Source organism: Passer montanus, unplaced genomic scaffold (assembly GCF_014805655.1).
Source record: "Passer montanus isolate IOZ18808 unplaced genomic scaffold, ASM1480565v1 scaffold54, whole genome shotgun sequence".
In the NCBI taxonomy this organism is placed as follows: Eukaryota; Metazoa; Chordata; class Aves; order Passeriformes; family Passeridae; genus Passer; species Passer montanus.
The window spans coordinates 5,727,832-5,750,169 of record NW_024370374.1 but is presented as its reverse complement, the minus strand read 5'-3'; the positions used below and the strand labels follow the sequence as shown (position 1 = coordinate 5,750,169).

At 40.0% G+C, this 22,338-nt stretch overlaps 1 protein-coding gene across 3 annotated transcripts in view; it reads right to left on the bottom strand.

Moving 5' to 3' along the window:
* DNAJC24 (DnaJ heat shock protein family (Hsp40) member C24) overlaps nucleotides 1–20,536 on the bottom strand; it is a 31,901-nt gene extending 11,365 nt beyond the window's left edge. Inside the window, exons 1-2 of one of the 3 annotated variants that reach the window (XM_039725128.1) lie at nucleotides 20,519–20,536; nucleotides 18,454–18,627 (exon numbers count right to left, since the gene is read on the bottom strand). In XM_039725128.1, the coding sequence (XP_039581062.1) occupies nucleotides 18,454–18,561 (108 nt within the window). In that variant the 5' untranslated portion in view covers nucleotides 18,562–18,627; nucleotides 20,519–20,536. Of the gene's footprint in view, nucleotides 1–18,453; nucleotides 18,628–18,753; nucleotides 19,678–19,811; nucleotides 19,975–20,518 lie in introns of those variants that run through there. The other 2 variants (XM_039725126.1, XM_039725127.1) reach the window with 2 other exon arrangements.
* Between the last annotated feature and the right edge of the window lie 1,802 nt (nucleotides 20,537–22,338).

Sequence of the window (22,338 nt, the reverse complement as noted above, 5' to 3'; positions counted from 1 at the left end):
TAGACTCTGTTCAGCCACTCAGACACAGAGGACACTTGAGAAAAGTCCTGGAAGTTCAGAGGGAGCACTCTCATGTCAATACTTCACAGAATTCACAGAATCACTGGGATGGAAGAGACCTACAAGACCACTGAGTCCAACCCAGCCCCAGCATCTCAGCTGAACCCTGGCACCCAGTGCCACATCCAGGCTTTGTTAAACACACCCAGGGATGGGGACTGCACCACCTTCCCGGGCAGAACATTCCAGAATTCATCACCCTTTCTGGAAAACACTTTTCCCTTCAGACATAAATCATACACTTTTCCGGGACCTCCCCTCACTCCTAGTGACCAGATCCTTGTCTGATCCTGCTCCCTCTCCAGAGGAGCTGCCTGCAGAAGCAGAGCTGGGGGTTTGGTTTTGTATTGCAGGAGGTGAAATACGACAGATTTTGGTGATCTCCTCCTCCCCATTCATTGTCATGGTTTTGCATGGGAGATATTTTTATCCGTGGGATGCAGTGAGAAGTATGATTTTCATCCAACTATTAATTACCAAAACAATTTTCACAACCTACACTACAAAACCTTCTGGAAGGTGTGAAAAGATGCATATTTATATTAAATAATAAGCACTGATGAAAACCACTTATTTACAGTGAGGACCAGCTGCATCCAGCTCAGTGGGAGCTTTACAGGCCTGAGTTTTACACTGGATTTGTAATCTCCTCCTAAACTGTGGAACACACAACTTAATGTGACCACTTAATGTGGACAAACTTTTAGTCACAGATGCTTTTCCACATGCCAGATTGAAAAGGCTGGTTATTTAGAAAAGGGTTAAAAAGTGATTTCTCACTTCTTATTTAGTAATTAATGCATTACTATGGCTATTTTGCCTTGTGTGTAAAGGGTATTCACTCCCAAAACCAAAAGATGCACCACATCCCTAATTCCCTACATCAAACCAGAAGGCTTCATTTTCTACGAAAGCTACTACTGCTTCCAAATTTTAAATATCTTTTTTTTTAAAAAATGAAATAAATCTACTACAGTGTATTTTCACAGATATCTGTAAAAGACTCCCCCCTACTGAAATTACAAAACTTTTAAGTAAGCCACTTAAAATGTAAATTTGTTTTTTTTTCTGACAGAGGAAACTGAAGAGAAATCAGTTCTATTTTTTTTCCCAGGATCAAACTAAGGAGTACTTTCTACCTTCTACAGCTTTGTCTTTCCTATTTTCCAATATTTTCTGCAAAGTTGTCAAGCTTTTGCAGAAATCTTCAGCAGGAAATAAAAAGTAAAATAAAAAGGACAAATCAAAGGCAGCTGCATTAAATTCTTGACCTTCTCTTCTGAGACAATTATACTGGAGAAATATTTTCAGATTTTTAAAATTTTATTATACACCATTTTAATTTTTTTTTCCACATAGAGGGAACCATTTTTAAGGTTCTAATATTCAAAAGTAATGACAGGCATAGAACAATGATGAAACCACCAGAGCTAAAAAATTCAAGTTAGATTATTCTGGACTTACTATCAGGAGTTATAAAGTAACCATTAACTAGTGAGTAAAACCAACACTTACAGGACAGTAAATTTCTAAACTACGTGATTTATCAAAGATTTTTAACTTTGAAATCATCTATAGTCTCATGGAGTCACCTTGCTAAACTGAACTGACAAGTTTAGACAAGTCTTGAATTCCTGCTTTATTTCCATAGGGGATGTGTGCCTATATTTGAAAAAGGGATATATTTAAAGCTGGAGATGTGCCCTGAGTAAACCAAGTAGTAGGATTTTACCAGAGGATTACTCAGATGCACCAACTACTTCTACCTCTGAAAGAAAGACATCTAATGACTAAACCTGACCTTCAAATAAGAGCAAATGACAGAATATTAACATCTCAAATTAACTCAGTAGCTCAGCATTCTTATCCCTTTCTCCATATTAGGCACAGAGTAGTAGCTGCAGTGTTTTTATAGCTAGACATTATTTTATCCAGTGCAGTGAGAATGCATCATTTCCATCCAACTACGAATCACCTTTTTTAAAAAAACCCAATTTTCACAACCTACACTACAACACCTTCTGGAATGTGTAAAAAAAGATGTGTATTTATATTAAAAAATAAGCACTGATGAGAGACACTCAGCAATGGTCAGGGAAGAGAAATTCAATCCAAACTTGGCAAAGAGAACACAAGGTCCATTTCTGATGAATGAAAGAACTGGATTAGAACTGCAAACAGAAGAGATCCAAGCCACACAAGCCTGGCGTGCAAAGGGCTGGATGGACTAACAGGGCAGAGGTGGAAGTGGCCCTGGATAAACACAGGATGGGAGCAGGACACAGCACTGACAGCCCCGTCCTGGCAGAGCGAGCTGGACGCTGCTGCTGGAACAGAGGACGGGGATGGGCAAAACCTTGGAAGCAGCTGGATGAAGAGAGAAACCCCAGCCATTATTTCCCAGCCACATGGCCAGACTCGTGGCTGGGAATCCAAGAGGATGAAACTTTGACTCCTCACGGGAACTGCACAGATTAATGCCAAGCAGTTTTGAATCACATTATCAGTATTAGGGGGTTCAATCTATTTATTCTTTTATCAAAGCTCAATATCCAACAGGCGATACATTCAAATTTCAGAATATGAACTTCTGCCCCTCAGAGTATTAAGTCCAAACTGTTGTTTTATTTATAGTATACCATGGCAAAAAAAAATAGTTAAAATGGGTTTAAGCAAACCTCATGCAAACAACCTTGCTCTGTACAAAATTAAACAAACAGTCATGGTGCACTTAGACAAAATGAACAAATCAGTACCAGTGTGTCCCTTGCAATCCAATGAAGTTCATCCTTTTAACAAAGCAGCAAGATCAAAATGCAGAAATTCATGTGAACATAAAAATACCGAAATTGGGAGCTAAGTTTAAAAACATTTGTCGTGCTTTATTGTATGTGTACACATTATCAACTGTAATTGTCATTATCTACAGGTTAAGCAAATGAAGTCAGGACAAAACCTGTCAAGTGTTCTCATCTGACACATTCATAGGTCGATGTGAATCTGTCTGTGCGTCACAGAGCCCATCATAACATTTCACATCACATTAAAAAGAAGCTGCAAGACAGTCAGCATTAAGCAGAAAAATATTAACTGGCTATTTCCTATTTAACTTCTGACTGAGGCTGAATTCTTGTTACATTTCCCTGCCTTAGAAAAAAAAAAACCCTCAGTAAATTTAATGCCAGCCTGCTCTTAGGAGGAAACTCCTTTGCCCCTGCTCACAATATATGTAGTAAATACCACATTTTACTGAGACTTGCCAATAAATCTCACCCCCTGACACAGTGTCTGTTCATACTCAGTTTTTGGCTGCTCTGCCACAAATGCCAACAAAGGGACCAATTAATGAAAACTTTCTTGATACATTCCCAGTGGATGAATGTCCGCCTTGCAGAAGGCACCTTGACAACATCCATCTCACACAGGCCAAATGGTTGCCCTGTGGTAGCAATTAAGACACCACCAGCCTTGGCTAGATTTAAACCAACAACCAAATCTGTGTAGGCCTGAACAAATGCTCATAGAAATCTGGAGAAATTAACTGCTAAACAAGGGCTGGACTGGGTCATATAATTGCATCCATTTCTCTAGTTATTTACAGACCACGAGGACACATTTTAGTAAGAAAGCAATTACAATTCCTAAAACATTCCTAAAATCTCTCAATCTGGCCACAATATGTAAGCCACATCTATAAATATCTAAGAAATCAACAAATATTTAAAATTATTTCAAAAATCAAAGTATTATGGTAGGCTGACATTCCCTTTGTACTCAGTTTTTTTCTCTCTCTCAACAAAAAGACTTGTGTTCAGTCTTCGTCTTCCCATAGCTTTGGCATCAAGTTTGGACAATTAAGCTTAGTGCAGCATTCCTCCTCTTTCTAAAATTACATTTGGAGATAGAGTTTTGTTGCTTTGATCCAGAAGTGCTCATCAGAGCACTCTTGCTGCAGAATGTGAGCAGGAGAGATCAGTGTGAGAGCTGCTGGGAAAACCCTGCCTCCACTGCAAAGTTCAGACTGATTTTGGGGGTTTTTTAGGCAGGGTACCCCCCCTGAAATCTCTGTCCTCAGACAGTTTAAAATGTGCCTGATGCAGGCCCCCAGCCCTCATGAACAAGTAATTCTGCTTCTATTGGTCTCAGGGCTCAATAAATTAATGTTTAAAGCTATCCAAGATATTAAACTTCTGTACCTGAAACACTGCCAGCTAAGTTTAACACGGTGCAGGAGAGTGGGCTCCACTCATCACCCCAAATCCTGCCAGAACGGAACATTTCCAGTCCTGAACTGCCATTATAGGGCATGCAGCAATATTTTCAAGCAAATTAGGCAGCATCTCTTGAAAGTTCCAGATCAGCTGATAAAGCACTAACAGCTAAAGCTGAGCAGTCTCCCTGCTGGACACAGCACAGGGAAGGAACCTCAAAATGCAATTACAACACTCTTGAGAGCACTGTAAGTACGCTCAAAGTTAACGCTTTGGCTAATTTTACCTCCAGGATCCCCCTGAATGCTTTCAGCCCCAAATCCCCATCATCCTGTACCAGAATTAACACTCAGATCAGCTATTATATACTATATATTTATTTTATATATTATAGATATTATATATTACATATGTTATATGTATTATATATGTATAAAATCTATTATACCCATTATGCATGTAATATATTATATATTTTATATATCATATATATATTATATATTATTTTTTGGTGAGCCATAGGTGAGCACCCAAGCCTCCAAATGAACATTTGCTCTGGTTGAGGGCAGGGTACACACAGCACAGCCTGGCTGCTGTGCTCTAGGGCCCAACTGTTCTTCTTGCACAATCCATTCTGAGATGGGTTTTAAATCAGAGCACAGACCAAATGACCAGCTCATTTATTAAATTTGAACTTTTGGCTAATAAAATTTAAGAAAAACACGTTTTAGCCACCTGTGACAACGAGGGAAAAAAGTGACAAACGTGCACTTGGCCCCCACCCTGTGGCACTCACTGAAAGGTCACAGAAAGAAGCAATTTTTCAACTTCACCAGCTGAACTTATAAAATTAGGGCAGGGGGAAAAATACACTATTTTTCACGCAAAAGAAAAGAGAGGTTATTTACTCAATAAAAATATTCTAAAACAGGAAGATGTTTATCTCAGTAAAACAAAGAAATTTAAACTGCAGGAGAAAATTAGTTCGTTTTGAAAAAATCTTTAACCATGCAAACATTAGGCTTCTGTCATTGCAGGAGGAACTTCTGAATGAAGAATATGAATTAATTACCAATGTATTTATACAAATTGAATGGGAAAAAAGCCACTAACTAAATAATTCTGGCATCCTACTTTCCTAGACTCAAAGTGCTTTCCAACTCAGAATGAATTAAGTTTCACCTGAAAAACTCTCGAGCCCTGCTGTGTAATCCAAAACCATTTGGGGTGGAACCCTGGAGCACTGTGGTGCTCTTCACTTAGAATCCTTTTGCAGGAGCCACTAGGAAATCTTACTGCCCTAGTGTTTCTCTCTTACTACACAGTTTTATTAAAAAAAAAATAAATCTACCTATTTGTAGATCAGCTCTTCCATTAAAAAATACCTGAGCAAACAGAAGGCTACATTACTTCAGAGCAAGACATGGACAAAAAACAGGGTTGAGAATTTGATATGTGCTCCTTGTCTAAGGGATGGAGCTGCCCCCAAGGTTGCAGTGGGAAGGGAAATATTTCAGCAATGAAGATTTCCTTCCCTGGCTTTTCCACAGGCCTATTTTGCATATAAAGGTCTTGTACAGTTGCCACCCTGAGACAACATCACAGTGGCCTACATGGTCCATCAGGTACTAATTAGGGAGCATGTTCTGTCAACACTTTCTTGCTCTTCTTCCATTAATTGATCATCCTGCCCAATTAATACCATGCAACTCAGTTCTGGAATCCTTGAGATCCTTTACTCGGGATGCAAGTAAAGAAAGCAAGGATGAAGGGAAAAACACCCTCTCAAAAGGGTCACAAGGTAACTGCACTCGCCCAAGACCTGGCGTGACGATATCTGAGCTGAAAGGTTAATTATGCTCCTACCAACTTTCTCTTGAGCCTAAGATTGTTTTTCATCTAAGAATAAAGACTAAAATTAAAAAAAAAAAAGTCCCAAACCTACTTCATCTAACAGGCCATATTATGTTTAGATATGGTAACAGCTTATGAAAAGTAAGGGCTGCAGAACTAAACTCATTTGGCCATTAACAGCATATTTATCATCAGAATGCGTGTGGTTAATGTTTATCACTGTTGGGCACCACACACCAGAAAAGAAGTCATGGACACACTCCATCCAGCACGCTAATCCCACCAACGCACACAGGCCAGGTGCCCCACAGCCAAAGCCACCATAAATCAGCATTTCATAAAAACTGCGAGGAATCAAACACGCTTGCTCCATTGATGAAACTGCACCGAAGACACCAAAGATAAAAACCCAAGGACAAAGCAGCTGCCAAATACAACACGCTACTGCCACCTAATGCTAAGCAGGGCACAGCAAAGCCTGGCTTTGTTCCTCTGCACCACCCCAGCAACCCGGGCCACAGCGAGCCACAAAGTTTCCTGATGTTCTTCAGTATTTGTTTCATCCCCTACAGTCTTCCTAAACAGATCTGCTGGGATCGCAGCCTTTCTTGTACACAAATCAAGAAAAAAATAGGGAAAAAATGAAAAAGGGAAAAAATGAAAAAAAGAAAAAAGAAAAGAAAAAGAGAAAATAAAAGAAGAAAAAGAAAAGAAAAAAGAGAAAAAGAAAAAAAAAGAAAAAAGAGAGGAGTGCTGTTTTCTCAGAACAGCACAAAACAAGATGACTTTGAAGATGCTTTCTGTATTTCACTGATGTTGCAAGGCACTCTGTCCAAAATGTGGAACTTGTTCACTTCCATGAAAAGGACAATGCCAGGTCTTAAACTTGCCTTCCTAGTCCACAATCAGTGCTGCCAACATGCTCACTCAGTTGGCAGAGAACATGCAAGGAGTCTCTTCTTCCACTTGCAAAGACGAGAACCAGAAAGTGAGGATTGACATTCAATCTTTTTATAGAGAGATTCAAACTTCCCCAAAGGATGTCTGTCCAAAGCCAGAGCTGGACAAAAGAGCAAAGAATTTATCTACTTGATTCATAACTTCAATCCATCTCTTTTTCCTTTCTTCCCCCAAACACAAACAACTGTTAAGCTTTTGAACAACTTTAGCCTTGCCCTACCTGATCTTGTTATCAGCCTTGACACTAATTACAGCCTGCACTGCCCATCTCCAGGATGATTCTTTCTCATGGGAAATGTTCCTCATTTGGGGAAAAATAAAAGATGACCATTTCATTTTCCTTCTCATCTCTTAGAACTTACCCATTCTATGATTTCTTTCGAACATTCCTCATTGATCAGTTAGCTGGTGGAAATTGTGTCCAATCTTGTCCCTTCTTCCTCCTTATAATCTGCCATGATCAAAACTGTTGTGCAAGTATCAATCTTCCCACATAATCTTCCACTGCTTGCATGTTTTACACACATTATTCATCTTTTCCATAACCTTCTGCCCAGAAATTACCACTGTTACACACAACATCCAGCACAGCACACCTACACCTTTGTCTGAGACAAATAAAATCCACTAGAACAGAAACATTTTAGGTAACACTGTCGTTGCTATAGCTGTAACTACAAGGAAGTACTTGCTGTAACTCAAATATTTGGAAAAAAACATCCCCAAGACAGCACTCTGGAGGAAAAAGGAGTTTTCCCCATACATTTTAGTTACTCATTACCCAGTGGATAATTTTGAAAGAAAACACTCACAGACAACCCAAACTGCCTTCTTTTAAAACCAGCCAGAATTTTAAAAAAACAATAAAAATAGGATTTTTAAATGTGCAACAGGTATACAAAGAACACAAAGTGGGTGTTCACTGTCAGCTGCACAGTGAAAACACAGGATAGGACTATCAATCCTGTGCAGCAAACTCTTGAAAATTACTGGAGTCCTCAAAGTGCAATTAAAAAACCCACAGACTAAATTACAGTGTCACAAACTCATTTATTTCCATGCTGAGTTTCTTTTTTTCAAGGTATCTTGCTTAAACGTATTTAAAATGCAATTGCTTTTCTCATGGTACTGTAGTATCACCCTGCTACTCTGAATTTCCACACTCTGTTTTGGTCTAACTGGTGACAGTGGCCCTCCTCTCTGTCCTAGGCAACACTCCATGAATCCTTTTGTACTTTAGAGCCCTTCAGAGTAAAAAAAATCAAGTGTAAAAGTTTCAGTTTCTATTGATGGAAAAGAATATAAACTGTTATTGGTATAAACAGAAGCAAACAATTCTTTGGTTAATAAAAATGAGGAGAAAAACCAGAAGCTATGGTTACCGAAAGGTGCATTTTTAGAAACAGACTCCCTTTTATTTTCTTCTTTTTCCATGGATCCTTATTTTCCTATGAAGAGTGACCCAAGAGCCTCAAGAGGTACTTCAAAAAGCCCTTTGAAAACCACACTATATAGCAGGAGAAGAAAAAACAACAGAAAATCCATCAAAACCTAGCAAAGGAATGAAAGCGGAAAAACCACTTAAATTTATAGTAGTATAAAGGTAAAAATAGAAAGGGAATTCTAATTTTTTTCTAAATTTCTGGCTCCTATGCTTACAATTTACACCGATAATATCACATTGAACAATGTTCTGTTGTTTAGGCATGGATTATTGTGGCACTAATCATATAATAACTCCAGACAAACAAATGGCTGGGGAAACAGTTCAGGCAAATGCTACTTTCATGTGAAAGCAAACTCCCAAATCCTCTATTTTACTATAGAAAAATATCCCAAACAAACAAACAACAACAACAAAAAACACTGCAGAAAACCAAACCAAGCAGGGTTGCTTAAACTGCTGAAAAACTGGGAAGGAAAACCCTTCTGCAGGCAAAGCCAAGTGCTCAGAGAGCCACAGCTTCCCAAGAGCTGCTGAGCACCCAGCACAACTTCTGTGCTGCCCCCCTGCCCCTGTCACACACTCAGTATTCCAACCCAAAGTGTCACATTCATTTCCCAACTCTTTTGGGATACCTGAAAACAGCCTCACAGCTTTAAGAGGTCAGATTTAAGCATAATGCAAAACAGTCCAAGCCAAAGCACACAGAACAATTTTCTGTGCTGCCCGTCTGCCACAGACACACACTCAGTATTCCAAACCAAAAGTCAAACATGGATTTTCCAATTCTTTTGGAATACTTGAAAACAGCCTCAGATTTAAGCATAATGCAAAATAATCCAAATCCCCAGGGCACTTCAGCTGCAGATGGAAAGCAGCCCTTGCAGAGTACAGGACTTTTAAAAAAGGAGTTATTAGCAACCATAACTCCAACACAACAAGGTTTTGATTTTTTGTTCTCTTGAAACCATTTCTTTCAGCTTTCCCCATCTCTGAGAGCAATATAGAATCACTACAGTGTTGGAAGCCATTTGAGATCTCAAAATAACATGTTTGGCCCTTGTTGAATTATAACACTTAAAATGGACATAAAAAGCTACCTATTAACAGAATTTACTCAGTTGTAAAAAACAGTGTTAAAAAAAACCATACCCAAGACATAACAGAAAAAAACCCTAACAACAATAAATAAAAGTCAGCATTACTTCAAGAATTCATAGCCACAGTGACAGAACAATTACAAACATAACTTATGGAATCACACACACTTAGAAATTAGTTTGTATTGGATTTATTCATAGGCTTGAAGGATGTGTTCCTTGGACTGATCACTAGTTTGGTGTTAATTTAACTTCTGATTTGGTATTTGATTTGGCGAAATTCTCCATTTGCAGCAAGGAAAGAACTTTTGCAGCTGCAGGGACACCCTTTGAGGGGGACTCCAGGAAATCACACATGCACAGAATATTCTGCTCACTCACCAGAATTCATCACTGACCTTTGGGACACTGGTGTTTAATAAGACTCTACCTAGGCAGTCTCAGCCTTTACAGAACTGCCCCATTCCAGAAAGGAACAGTCAAGAGAAGGAGATGGAAAGGTAAAGTCAAAGCTTAGCACAGTATTACAGGTCAGTAATAAGGAATAATCCAAGGTTTTCATCCCTTGAGTTTCAACAGCAACATTTCAAGTGTGGGATTTAACCCTTTTCTAACCCAGAGATGGGACAACTGAGAGGTAGGTGTTTTAAAAACTTTAATTTCATTTTCAGTCTCATGAGAAGGGTGAGACAATACAGATGTTATAATTTATGCCATCACAATCAGAAGCCAATTAGTTCCTAATTACAAAATACTGTGTTTCTTGGCCTATCAGCTTTAGCCACACCATGCTGACAATTCCTTAAGGCAAATCATCTAAAATGCATCTTTCCTAGTTCTATTTCTCCAGAGTATCTGGTCTTACGTGCAAGGCCATCCTTTGAAACTTGTTTCTATTTCCATTTCTCTCAGCAATGTCTGTCCTATTCCATGGCATTTCTAAGTCAGCATTTCTATCTCAGAGTTTGCATAGAGATGCACACTGTGTGAGCCTTCTGTCAGGCTTTGACAATTCCCTACAAACCCATTTCCCACATTCCAGGAGCCAGAGTTTCACTGGGAGAATCCTCCCAAGCCCATCCTTGGCGCTGCCAAGCCTGGATTGCTCTGACAGAAGGCAAGTAAGAGAGCAGCTCCTGCTCAGCCTCTCCTCAAACACCTCATTAGTTACAATCCAATGTCCTGCCAAGCAAAGAAAAATGTTTAGCTAAGACGCTGCTCAGCAAACTCATTCATCTTTACCTTCCCTGACTGTGGACATTCTTAGGTCATAAATCCAAGCAAAAGAGACTGGATATTTTATTTACTATTGATAATTTAGTAGGTATAACAATGAAGGGTCGAGTTTGACAACACTCAATCAACAGCTGACTACTGACTTTTCAGCCTTGAAACATCACTTTTAATGTACTGAAAATCAAATGATAGTTTATGCAAATGACTGGCAGAGCACAAAAAGTTGAACTTTTTTTCTATAGCAATAAGCTACCCACAAAGTATCCTACAAGGCAAGCCTTCAGGTACATGAACTCACTTCTGCATTAAGTCAGCTCAAATGTCTGCTGAGCATTTGAGCTCAATGGGAGATGGGGAAGCATTTGTGATGCAGTGAGGCAAGGAAAAGGTGGCGGGTGGGACAGTTACATCATTCAGATGGGGATTTTCTGACTCTTACATGTGAAAATATGAAGGAAAAGGAACATGAGAATGTGTTGCTTAAACAACATAATAATTTTATTACGTATTTCAAACAGAAGACAAAATTATATCTAGACTATTTATTTAAATAATAAAAACCCCAACAAGTCCCCAACACACTGAATTTTACAAGTTAGTACATCACAGGACAATATTTGAAAAAATGTAATAACTATTTGAGATTCAACACAAACATGGTCAATTTTGCTTAACAGCCATAAAAGATCCTTCTACAAACACAGCCATTGCAACAAGATTGATTCCACCCTGAACTTTTTATCACCCTTCAGACCATTGCTCTGGACTTAGAGCTTCTTTAAAAAACTGACCTAGTGCTTAAAATGTCTGAACTGGACACCTGAATGCATGGTCTGATCTGGAAATGCTGAACAAGGTACTCTCGATTTTGGCTGCTCAAATATCAGAACAACCAAAACACTTGTGACGTGAAAGCATTATGCTGCTCTTTGTAGCCTCCTTCTTTGGGCTTTAATTCATATATTGTGCTATGTGATTTTTATTTCAACATCTCACATTAGAAATGAGATTAAAAGCACACTGCACAATATAAAATTACTTAAACATGTCCTCAAAATGCTGAAAGAACACTTGCAAATATTAAAGAAACAACTTCATGGCATTTAATAAGCTACTAAAGATTTTATTTTTGATCAGAATTTTAATTTTATACTGATTCAGGACATAGTGAATATTTGTGGGTATTGAACACCTTTCACAAAAAATCTACCAATCGCAGCATATATCCTTTATTTAATATATGTTACAGTGAATTACTTACATAATTAGGGCACAAAGCGCTCAAGAGAGGCATCAGATTCCTCTGCAGAGCACAAATGACATCAGAGGCCAAGCACATCCTGGCCAAATGTCCCATTTCAATTGCCTGGTGCCCATTCTGTTGTGTATGGACCACAAATCTACAGAGGATGAGGTTCCAGAGGCTGCTCATTATAACTAATGAACTGTGGACAATAATCCTGTAAGTAAACAGATTAAATTTAGAAATAACTTTTGAAGCTAGCATTTCTTTCACAACCTGAGTAAGCAATGCACTATTTACTTGACTTATTTGGTTCTCAGGTTCTATGTAAGTTAAAGACAAAACTTCTTGTGCAGGGATATTCACACGCCAGCCACTTGCTAAAATTCACTTGCATCTTGAAAAAATCATGGCACATTACATTGTGAACCAAACAAAATCAACAGCAGAGTCAGGTGAATAAATCACCCAACTCATAGTTTAAACAGCAGCAGCAGCAGGGTCATGACCTGGCTGATGAAGCTGTTTGAATTAGTGACTACTCTAACACTGACCTTCACTTGGTACTACCTAGACTGGGAATCAACTTCTCAAGTTGAAAATATGCCCCTTTCTTTTTATTCAAGGGGAAATTAGTAAATCACATGTAGAGAACAGCTCAGAGTAAATTTACCTTGAGCATTGAAACAATAGTCCTTTGTATTAAACTTGATGCTTATCCTCTGTAGCTGTTAGATTAACTCCACTGAACTTGTTCTGTTTACATTGTCAAACTACAAATCCATTTTCTACCAGTCAGGTGAAATTAGAATTAGTTAAGCACAATAGTTAAACACTTCTAACAAGTGATCTGCTATTAAAATAAAAAATAAAAACCTGGCCAAGGATATTGAAAGAGGAATACTTACACTGCCTGAATCTCATGAAAAGCATTATTATCAGACTTCCAATATAAAACTCAAAGTGTTTTCATTTTTAAGTTTCAAATTCTCAACTTAAACTCAACATGAAGTTCCTCAGTAGGCAGGTCCTTTCAAGAGTAATACTGAATTTACCTTGCAACAAACATGAAAAGAACAATCACAAAAAAAGAACAAGCAGCTCTTCACATATATGACACCCTCTGCATTTCTTGTGATTGCAGAATTTAGATGAGTACAAAAATCAGTAACAGAGTTTTTGCTCTCCAGAAACTCATGCGTCTTTCTTTTAAACATGCTTCATGGGATAATCTCTTCTTGAAGTAATTTTGCCTCATTAAATTAAATTTCCATTAATTTCCTCATTTTCTGTTGCTGAGAGTCATTCTCACCTATGCCTGATGCTCTGTTTGCAAATCTTCTACTCTTTCAAACAGATCAAGTGAGCACCTTAACACTTTGTATTTATATAGACACACACCACCCCTTTTGATAAAAAAGATAATCTTTGTAACACTCTGTGTTAAGTGGCACATATTTGTAAGTGGCACATACATTTTATTTCCTTACCATATTAAAAGTAAGAGCTTCTTGCTGCTGCCTGCTCAAATTACATAGATTTTCTTTAAGATTAGGGCACACATTGTAACAGCAGCATATAATTTTCTTGCACAATAATTTTTTTCCGGTTGAAAGGTATCCTATAATATCATCAGCATCAACAGGAACAGACACCTGATTTTCAGCTAGACAAAGCTTATGTGTTTGGTGACTTTATTCCTGGTGAAAAGCAGTTTTCAGATAGAAAGCAGCTACATAAAAATTCAAAAACAATCTGACAAATGATTCTTTGACAACGAAGTGCTAGACCAAAAGCAAATGCAAAAACTGCCAAAAATAAGATGGGGGGTGCGTGTGTGTCCCCTGAATGTCCTATTTCTGTTGCTCTAATTTTATCTTCTGTTGATTTTATACACATTTACAAATGGAACATAAGCACTGCCCTTCCTAAAAGCTGAATGGATTCCTTAAAAAAACCAAGCACAGAGCACAAAACCCATTTATCCATTTAAGAAATCACCTTGTTGAAACTACCATGTATGCAACTGTGGATGAAGGGCTGTGGATCCCAAATATCTCAAAGCCACCAGCACGTTCTGAAGACAGAAGATTAAAGACCTACACCTACCACTTCAACAAGATATTAATTCACAGAATTTGCTGGATTCCTTTCAGAGAATGGGAACTACAAGTCTCCTGTGCTTCAGGAAGCATTTCAGGAGGAGTTTGTAAGAGGCAGCCAAGGAATCTCTGCTGGTTTCAAAGCACTCACTTGCATTTTTTATCCTTTGAGAATTACTGGCTGGAGCTTTGTGCCAGAGCACGAGCCTGCATACACAGAGGTTTTATTTTCTTTTAAAAAATAAGATTTATATAGAATTGATAATGGCCCATGCATCTTGTGCCTCAAAGTTTATCATCTTTAGCTGCTATTGATTCTTACACTAATAGAGAATCAAGATGATCCAGGTATCAGAGTCATTCAAGTACACGAGCATTATTAAAAAAAAAAGTCTCAAGGAAATTTTATAAGATGCTTAAATGATTAAAGGTGTGGCAGGAAAAAAAATCCCTGGTTTTAGCCCAAACTCATTTTCTGTATCAAATGAATACTATTCTTAAGGAGTAAACTGTTATTATCTATAGCAAAATAATTCACTTGCATACATGTTGTGACCTGACCAAATGAAAAAAAAGTATTTTTAAGTGCAGTAAAGAAAAATATATTCACTCTAGTAGGGTGTTTATACACAGTTTTGTTCTGGGTTATTAACCTTTTCCATCCTCAATTTGTTACAATTAATAAAGAGGGGTTTGGTTTTAAAGATTCACCAGTTTTCAGCAAATTTGCCCTGATGAAGTCATTCTTACAAAGCTACAGTTCAACCACTCTTAATTATGTACTACTTTGTATTATTAAGGTCAATCCTGAGACTTAGCTGCAATAATAGTTATCTTTTGGATGACATATGGCAAGATCTCCAACTCTTTTTAGCTTTGGAAATTTTTTATCTGCCTGTTCCTTCAAGATGCTAAGCATACATGTGCTGACAAATACAGAAAATAGCAGATGGCAAAAAGCAAATGCTCAACATGAAGCACTGGGGATCATTCAAAAAAGGCTTGGACTCAAGAGATTTGCCATTTTTATTTTAGCAGCACAATTACGTTTAAAAAGAAATTCCACCACCTCTTCTGCTTGATGCTAAGGAACACGTGTGATCAGAATATTCATGATTACAGAACCAATGCCACATTAACTGCTGGTATCCACCATGCAAATTGCTTTGCAAACCTTTGGACTTTTAAGGCTATAAACAGCATAATTCTTGAGGAGATTAAGTTGTGCAGCTATATAAAAAGTGGAAACCATTCTGCACTGACCATACAATTTGACATGAAATCTTTTATTGGAATCTGCTATTCCAGCTTCTAAAAGCTGCATGTAGCTGCAAGCAGCCCTTGGCACTGGCTGTGCCACTTGTAGCACCCCCAGCAGAGAACCCAGGGAGCAGCTGGGCACTTGGAGAGGAGAAGTTAGCACAGTCTGGGGAGCAGGAGAGTGATTTCATCTGAAAGGACACAGAAGGAAACACAACAGGTCCAGCCAGGGCTGTGCTTCTCACAAACAGTGAGCAGTGGATGACCAGGGAACAGCACCAGGATAAAAACAACACTCAGCAACATTCCCCTAGTAAATCCAATATTTGGAAGTTCACAGCCCAGAAATCCCTGAATCACAGCAACATTTCTGTGTTAACATGCCATGGCAGAATTTCAGCAAACTCACAATTTTTCCAACCGTGGAACATCTCCAAGTGAGGCACTTTCCCACTATAAGTAAGAGAAGATATGAGCTGTGCCCTCCAGTCTCTCCCACAGCCCATGGGGGTGCATAAAAACCTTGGTGGTCTCGTTAGCACCATGCTTTAAGGACCCCAGTGACTGTGCTGGGGCTGCTCAGGAAGGAGAGCATCAAGCAGAGCCTGTAACAGTTCAGCTGAAAGAAAGATGAGCAGAGACAGAACACTTGGTAACAACCACAGACAGGCAGCAGATCAACCTTGGGAAAACACCTACAAGTAAACATTCAGTAAACTTCTCTTTTTAGTCAGAGGGACTCATCACAGACACTAAAAGAAAAACAAAAAGAAGTATCTTCACTTTCTCTACCATTTCTCACTGACTTTTCAAATAAAGAGCACTAACCAATCAGGCTGGAAATACACAGATACTAAAGAAATGCTTGTGTATTAAAACAACGCTTTAATCTTCTGAAACTACAGTTAAGAGATGTAGACACACACCTGTAAACTTGGATAATTCTTGCTTCATACATCCCAAAACATTGACATGAAATATTACAACGAAGTACAGCTCCATAAGACAATTTAAAAAAACTTCACACAAGAAAGGGACTATGTAAGCGCTGAACAACACCTGTAATTTTAATTCCATTATTATGAATCAATTCACAGGCAAATAAATATATTCATTCCATTACAGTATTCGGTTTAAATTAGCCCAATCTGGACAGAAGAGGTATTTTACACCATGGTCCCCTGACCATCTTCATTAAGAACATTTATTCATCTTTTACTCACATTTTACCAGCAAGTCAATGGAACAAAACCATTAGCAGGCCCAAGAAAACAATGATTTCTATTCAAAATGGATGTAAGAAACTTGGCTTCCAAAGCCCTCTCCTAAGTTAGGATAATCAAAGTTTAATAGTGAGAACCAAGAATTATGTCCAGAATCTGCACACAAACATCTTGCCAGGTGTAGAACTTAAGACTAAGCACACCAATCAGTTTCAGGCAAAGAAGTAAGTTCACAGGAGGCACTGAGAAGGAGCAGATGTACAGCAGGGGGTGCCTAGCAAATCCAGCTGAAGAATACCAAGATATGTATAACTGGAACATGCTGGCAAAATGACCAACCTTTAATTTTTATATAGTGGTTAGAAATAAAAATTAACAACCTCCCCCTTCAACCCATGAATTTACTTCAACTCTAACAAAACTCAATCTCCTGGTCACTGGCATTCCATTTACCTCCCTTAAAAATCCCAACTTATCACATTCATTCTGACACCTCAAACCACCTCGGATCTGCCATGCTCCAACAAACACCCTGCCAATGCTGACAGCCTAGCTAGCAGCTTCCTCCAGAAAAGGGAGTTTTTCCTGCAAAAACTGAGTTCTGCTCATCTTTCTTCTCCTCTACCAAATCACCAGTTTTCAACAAACAGGAATTTAGTTACCTTGGGAATTCTATCTATCTATCAAATTCAGCTGAAAAGTCACCAGGACCAAAAAAGACACTCCCCTTTCCTCAGAAACCCAAGCCAAAGCACTTTTTGAGTAAAATGCCTGAATCCAAGGGAGCAAGTAAAACAGAATAATCAAGAATCACACAGAATAATCTGGTAAACCTCTGAGATTCTTATGCACATACAGCAGTGCAGAAAAAATAGGGGAATTCACAGAAAGTGAAGTCTTGATGCATGACCAAGAATACAACTCCACAAAAACTCACCAGAAGCTTGCCAATAAAATTAACATATTTTCCTCCTATTCATTTTTTATTTCATTACTTTTGACTATTAGGAAAGAAACTTCTTTTTTTGCTTTGCATCTGGTCTTTGTGTACTCGAGGGCTGCATCCGATCAATCACAAAAACTGTAAAAACAAACCCTGCAACTATTACTTTACTGGTTTATAAAAATTACTTTGGTGTATTGTTGGAAGCCTGGATGCTGAGAATTTCAGACTTTCTGTGCTGCCAGGCACTGACCCCCAGGAGAACACTGCATTGACCTGAGGCAGTGGAGAAGGCTTCCAAAATGGAATGACAGAACTGGGATTGTGGGTGTGGAGTTTGAATAGAAGTGTGTGATATCACAGGGGGGAAAACACAGAATTTAATGTTTTAGAATACAGTAATATATATAAAGCAAGATGGAGGTTTTAGGGTGGAGGCTGCTCCTTCACCTTCTTCTCCATGGGTTTGTGTATTGGATATCTGTGTATTTGTGTATTGGATAATAAAGTCTGCATTGCATGGTTGGTTATTGGGTTAAAAGTAAAAATAAGTAAAGTAAAAGTAAAAATCATTTGGGTGTCATTCCTCAATTGGACAGTTTATCCTTAAAAGGCCTTGCAGAGAGGCAGACACAGTTCCATTTTTAGTTTGTTAGAGTGAAGTGCTGCAGAACTCAGGGTTTGTGAGACTGTAGAATAAGAACCAATAAACATCTGAGCCCCAACAAGAAATACCTTCTCACACGTTTAATCCCAACCTTGGCACAAAAGAACAAGGAATCCATCAGTGTATCCTAAAGAGCAAATGCAGCCTTACCACCAAAGCAAGTTTTTGGTATTTCTGTTTCAGTTCTGCCAGGCTGTCCGAGGGTTTGGCCCCCAGGACCTTGTACCAGTCCTTCTGCTTCACCCTCTCCAGGGCCATGGCCTGCTGGGTCTGCAACCCCTTCCTCAGCACTGCACCAGAAAATCAAATCCACGAAATCACAACCTGGAAGAGAAACAGAAAGAGCAAAACAAGGATGTGGCAAACTGCAGGATCACAGAATTGACTGCTGACCTCAAGCACTTCTACACCATTGCATGAGAACTACTGTGCCAAAAAAGTTAAACTCACGGGGCCATTCCATCCCACAGCCTGGCAAATGTGAAATCTTGTGTTTCCTGTCCAGTGCCTCAGCACATCCTGTTCAGAAGCCATCCATACTTCTTTAAAAATCATTTGTATGCAAAATGAACTTCAGAAATGGCCCAGGTTACAGACACACCTTTTACAGAGACACTTTTTAAAACAAACTTTTGACTTCGAAGCAATACTGTACTTAACACATGAAAACATGGAGTACAGAAAAGGGTGACGTTTTTTAAAAGGGGAATAAGAGCAATGCAAGAAGACACAAGAAAAGGTGTGTGTTTGTTTTTACAAAATGACTTTTTCAGAGCATGGAAACACCTTCATCCTGCTGAGTAAGAACTTTCTTAAAGCAAGAAAGCACGTAAAAACAAATAAGCAAAAATGAACCAAAACATACAAAGTTAGCACAGGTCACTAAGCAAAACCTAACGAGGAGTGTGGGTTTCAATTTTGGCCGTCTTTCATCGAGCTAATGACCCAGAAAGGAAAAAAACAAACACGAGAACAAAGTGCCAGCAGCAGAATGGCAATGCTTGAGCTCCACGCAGATTCTTAGGTGGGCTGGAATCCCAAGAGCACTGCCAGCAGGCAAGAGCTTCATAAACACACAAGCTCTAAAACTATAAATTAATTCTGAAAAGAAAAAAAAAAATAGGTTTGGTGGGGTTTTTTTGGTGGTTTTTTTTTTTGGTTTTTTTTTTTTTGGTTTTTTTCCCCTAAAGCTGCTTCCTGCTGACTACCGCCGCACTTGAAAATGAACTTTCCTTTACGGGGGAAGGAAAGGACGTGTTTCAGACCCGGCAGGGGCCAGCCCCACGGGGCCGGGCACAGCCCCTCGCCCCCGTCCTGCCAGCCGCGGGGCCGCGCTCTCGGCACCGCTCCGCACAACCGGGGAGGCCGCCGCGGCCCCACGCACCGCTCCCGCCGCCCTTCCCCGCAGCTCCGCAATCCCCCCCGGTCCGGTCCGGTCCGGTCCGGTCCGGTTCGGTTCGGCCCAGCCCGGTCCCTCCCCGGTGCCCGCGGCCGCCCCGCGCTCCCACCTGCCCCGCACCGTCCATGGCAGCGCACGCCTAACCCGTCCGGCGGGAAACACCCTCCTGTTCCCCGCAGCGCTTTAGGCCGTGCAGCTCGGCCGGCGCCGCCTCGGCTGTTTCCAGCCGGGCAGTAGTGGCGCGGCACCGGCAGGAAGCGCGGCCCCACGCGTCTCCATGGCGACCGCGGCTGGCCCGGCCCGGCCCGGCCCGGCTGCCGGCGCTTCGCGGGCTCCGCCGCCCTTCCCGCTCCCCTCCGCTCGCTGTCAGAGCCCCACAGCCGCTCTCCCCGCAGGGACTCCGCCTCCCGAGGCGCCGGCGCTGCCGCCGCCCGGCCCCGCAGGCGGAGCTCGGAGCCCGGGCTGCCGGCCTTGGGCCCGGAGTGGGGCGGGCGCTTATTTCTGTAGAGTGTTTGTGCTGAAGGGCAGGGAGGAACGGGCTGCTGGTGAAAAAACACCAAGCTCTGGAAGCAGGTTTTTAGTGATGTAAAGGCGTTAGAAACAAACAAGAAACCACAAAAGGCCTTACATCCCCTCCCCGCCGCTAAAAGTACCAGAACAGCACAAACAAACCCCATGACCACGGCAAAAAAAAACCCCAAAAACCAAAAAAACCCAACCTCCAAACACCAAAAAACCAGCCTCTAAACAAACACATAAATAACCCCAAGGACAAACAAACAAAAGCCCCCCAAACCCAATAAAATCCCCCAAAACCTTCAGTGTATGCTGTAGACTTCAGCTTTTGGAATCTTGGGCAAAACTAGCGAGCAAAATCCCCGAACATTTCTCCAGGCAAGCTCAGTTCACGCTACACTTTACACAGTATTTTCATGTGACACATCAGAACTGAAGGCACTCCTGTGCCTTTTGCTGGCCCTTGAAGTGTTCGATTCCTGGCACGCTGTTCCCATCCAAGAGCAGAGTGGGACAGCAGGGCTTCAGCGACAAACGTGGGGAGTTATTTAGGGTTTAAGGGTGGGGAAACACCCCATCTGCAAAACCGCTCAACACCTGAGTAGTCTGGTTTTTGTCTGTGCTGCTTGTCAGGGTCCCCTTTGAAATGAGAATTTTCTTCTCAGGCAGAGGTTTCAGTGTGGCTCCTCCTTCACTGGGGCTGGTGTGGTTTTTAAAAAGTCTAAAAACAGTTTTTTTAAAAATGTGTTGTCCTGGAGATTGGTCACTACAGCTGTGCTTTCACCAAAAATGGTAAGTATCCTCCTAAAGACTGGATACAGTTTCCTTTATTGTTTATCCTATATGCCTAAAAATCCTAAGTGTTGCATATTGAGGTTTTTTTCAATTTGAAATCATGATAGGATTGGTACCAGCTCATACAGTATTTGAAACACGGAGTTGTGTGAGAGATACAGTGTGAGCAACTGTATGTCTGTAATGAGAAAATAGAAAAAAAGCAGAAATAGAAAAATCTAAATAGAAATTTTATATGTATAGATATAAAACCATAAATTTTTCTATAGAAAATTATTATAAATAAAATCTAAGAAATATAATTAAAATGTATAAATTTATTATATAAATAGAAAATATTATCTGTACGTGTTAAGGAATTATTTCTGGAGTCAGTGGAACAATTTTGGAAGTGAAACACTTGTTCTTTTCTGTGCATGTTCAGCATGCCAAAGTGAAAGAAAATAGGCTATTTAGTAGAACAGTTTGGTGTTCACAGGTTTTGTGTCTCAGTTTCTCTTTTTACCTGCCCAGTTCCAGCAGCCACAATATCTGATCGAAGCCTCTTTCAGCATCATAAATCAGCGCTGAATATTGATTGGGTGTGGATAAATTCAAGAGCTTGAGCACATTTAAGTCACGCAGAGATGAATATTTTGCATCCAATATGGGTTGGGTCAGCCGTAGCTAACGATGCCCTGACTGGCTGTGAGGACTTGTGAAGCTGCTGGTCAGCCTCAAGGCAATTTGACAATCTTTCATCTCTAGAGGTATAAAAATTAACTTGGTTCAAGGTGTGTTAAATGGGAATGGGATGTAGGGGAGAGGGAAAACCAGACTGAGCACAAATGCTCTGGCTGGTGAGCCAGCACAAAGATCGGTGCAGCCAGAGCTGTGCTGCTTTTTATCCCTTCTGAAGGAAAAAAAAAGAATAAAAATAAAATAAAAAGAGTAGGTAAGTGCAGGGAGAGTGTGAAGAACTTGCTATGAGAGTCCAGAAGATTGAAGACAGAGCAGGAACTCTAGGATTGTTGTCCCAGGATGGATGCATGAGACATGTCTGCAAGAAACCAGGCTTGCTTAATTATTTCTCATTATGTGAGCATGCACGGGTGCTGTGGTGCTGTGCATTTCACTGCAGCTGGACACCAGGCTATGGTGAAAAGTTTCTTTCTCTTCTTCAAGAGACTTTAGCTGTCAGTTGGTGGTTTCAAACATTTTTGTGGGAATATTTAACTTTTAAGTAGGTGCTTTTATCGAGAATGTCACATAACATTGGGCTGCGTTGTCACAGAATTATAGGATAATTATTTAGGGACTTAACTGGTGAGTCCTAGAATGGTTAT